Below are 3,095 nucleotides of genomic sequence, written 5' to 3'. Positions count from 1 at the left end.
TTCAGAGATCATGGTTATCTACTTACATACATACATACATGGTTATCTACAGAATAGGCTGCCGAAGTTTCCTCGAGTACAATTCTGACCACTCTGTATATTATGTCAAAAACCTTACATTTTAGTCATACGCTTCTCTAATAAAAGTCACATTTATTTTTCTCATAGAGTTCAAAAAAATGTAACTTTAATTTTTAAGACGCTATAGAACTCTATATTTTTTATGCTCACAACTCGCAATTTTTTTTTCAACAACGCGACAAAGTTCTTTATAATTTCTATAATTCTTTGTATTCTCTATAATTCTCTATAATTAAATTTCAGTATCGTTTTGAGCAAGCTCAAATAGCTCTCCACAAACACAGAAGTTTATAGACTGACTAATTTATCTTATATTTATTTACTTCGAGCTACTGAAAAATACATAAAGTTAACCAAAAAATATCCTGCCGATTTTAACGTCAATTTCTCTAAGGAGGTGGCATTGTGGGAACCCTATTCGTCATGGCCTGCACAGCAGCCTACTTCTCTCGAAAACCCAGATCAGCTGAACCATATCAGGACATCACAACGTCAGCTAATCATTTGGAAATCGGTACAAAAATCGCCCATGCTAATCGCTGATTTCCGCTTCAAAAACAGCGAAAACCCAACTAAAAACGACGATCAAATCAGCTTGTCAGCTAGCGTAAACCTCAGCAGTAGTGAGCTCGACATTCTAACTTCTTTGGATAACACAATAGATAAAGGAACGGAGAATTTGGGTGCTGTGGTAGACAATTCCTTAAGAAGACTGAAAGTTAAACAGGTAAATAGACGGGAAAATGGTACATATTTGTCGAATGAATTACCAGAGTGTGTGTTTAAATCTTTCACGGGTACTAATTAGATTTAAAACTTCTTTCTTTAAACGGTTGCAAAGAAAAAGAAGGGCACTTAATAATATTTAACCTTCATTAGCGAGCAAGTGTGGGCTTACAGCCTGTTAAATGTTCTATATATTTTGTTTGTAGAGCGCTTGGATTGTTTGCAGTTATTTTTGTGGGAATATTGTCTCTAAAAGAGGACTAATCTGTTCTTTTTCTATAAAAAAATTCTGAGTTTAAAATCTATGAAAATTATTTTTTCCAATATACTCAGATGCAAAAAATATATGGGGGGATGATGCTATACATTTTGTCAAAAAATAACATGAAAATTGGGCTAAATAAAAACATAAAAAAAAGCAAGTCTTGCATGCTTTTTCTTGGTCTTGCGGGTAAGTCTTGCACTGGTTGGTCTTGGTTTTGGTTTTACAAGTTTAATATTACTCGCTAATTTTGAAGTGTAATTCGTGGCAGAAGTTTAAAGTTTCTTATCATTTTCTACTAATTGAAAATTACTGCCACTAATTCTGAAGTTCTGAATGCTTAAGCTTCATTCAGAACCTCCCAATTAGTGGAATAAATTAGTGGTTTCAATTATACTTCATACTTTTTAGTTTACGATCATTCACAATGTCTAAAAAGTCAAACAGAACTGTCAAGGATCCCCACCCTAGAGAGCTTTTATGGTGGCTTTTCCGCCCACCATGCATGAATACATGGATAGCATTATGCTCCTTCCTTAGTCTTCTTATTCAAAGTTTCTAACCAAAACTTTTCTTGACGGGTGATAATCAAAGGCCAAAATGACATTCCTCGTAAATTTTGAAGTATAATTAGTGGAAAAGTCAAAAGTTTGTTAACTTTTTCCAATAATTGAAAATTACTACCACTAATTATGACGTTCTGAATGCTTACATTAAAATTAGGTGAACAAACTTCTACGCCTAATTGAAACTACTAATTTATTCCACTGATTTCGAGGTTCTGAATGAAGCTTTACATTGAAAATCTCAGAAAATAGAGTTAATTTTATACTATCCGATATGGGACGCCCTGTATATATTTCTATCTTTGCTACGTAAGGATTCTGGGCTTTAAAGTTCCACTAGACCGGTCATTTGTGACCATTAAGCTGCGGTCGTCGTTTATTTGTCTTCTTTTTCTTCTGTTTCAATGGTTTTATCGTTTTTTCGTGACCGAATCAGAAGTAACTTGCAGTGGACGCGTTCGGTTTCACTGATCAGCTAATGTTCCATTGTTTTTCATCTATTTTTCTAGTTGCCATGTTATGTTTCTTCAATAGGTTTAAGGACAATGTACGTTTAAATATAAAAACTGTATAAAACATTTAAATTTAACATCTACAGCTACAAATACCCAGACAAATAATATACTGGAGATACAATATGATTAGACACAGTATTAGTTCACGAATTAACATAATGCTAGGACTATTAAATAAGTCCAACGGAGATTCTTTTTTAAAATTAATGATTTTGTATGTCTTAAATTGATTGGTAAATATATTATTTCAGATGATGAAACACGCTTGGGACAACTACGTGAGATACGCGTGGGGTAAAAATGAACTTCGACCAGTGTCGAAGAGAGGGCACAACGGTAGCGTATTTGGTTCACAACCGTTGGGCGCTTCCATTTTGGACGGATTGGATACCCTGTATATGATGGGAATGATGGAGGAGTTCAAGCAAGCCAGAGACTGGGTGGCCAAAGAGTTTGATGTAAATTCTGTGGTAAGTTAGAATAAATATTTGTACTACTTAAGCAAAATAACGTGGAATTTTATAATTATTGATTGCTTTACTCTGATAACATTTTACCTAGCTTCCTTTGACATTAAGTGTCAAACAATCTGACAATTTATTTCCTTCTGTCAGAAAACTAATTATTTGAATTTCGTATACTGCTAATTGGCTATAACTAAATTTAACTTTTCTGACATGTCATGAAAACCGTTCTCTAAAAAACGTAACATTCACCGGTCAACGTATCCTCGAAAATGTATGGTCAAGAAAAGTTGAACCAATAATCCTTCATTTGAAAAATTCATTGACAGCTTCACATTTCTGAGAGCAAAGACGATTGAACTTGTTTCCATGGCTAACTAAGTGAAATTGTTTAAAAATTATAAGAATTGGCTATAACTGTAATTTTTCGAAGAAAACATATTATAGCTTATATCGCTAAAAAGCTTAAAAAATGGTGCTT

The 3,095-nt window shown here is 33.6% G+C and overlaps 1 protein-coding gene across 1 annotated transcript; it reads left to right on the top strand.

The window, feature by feature from the left end:
• The first annotated feature begins 610 nt into the window (after positions 1–610).
• On the top strand, positions 611–2,691 carry LOC115887019 (mannosyl-oligosaccharide alpha-1,2-mannosidase IA-like). The gene is made up of 2 exons (XM_030906342.1): positions 611–808; positions 2,402–2,691. Exons 1-2 carry the CDS (start codon positions 611–613, stop codon positions 2,627–2,629), a joined length of 426 nt encoding a protein of 141 aa, XP_030762202.1. The 3' UTR covers positions 2,630–2,691.
• Positions 2,692–3,095: the final 404 nt, after the last annotated feature.

The sequence above is a fragment of the Sitophilus oryzae genome, unplaced genomic scaffold (assembly GCF_002938485.1).
Source record: "Sitophilus oryzae breed Bouriz unplaced genomic scaffold, Soryzae_2.0 scaffold_551_pilon_pilon, whole genome shotgun sequence".
Lineage (NCBI taxonomy): Eukaryota > Metazoa > Arthropoda > Insecta > Coleoptera > Curculionidae > Sitophilus > Sitophilus oryzae.
This window is presented reverse-complemented; position numbering and strand designations above follow the sequence as displayed.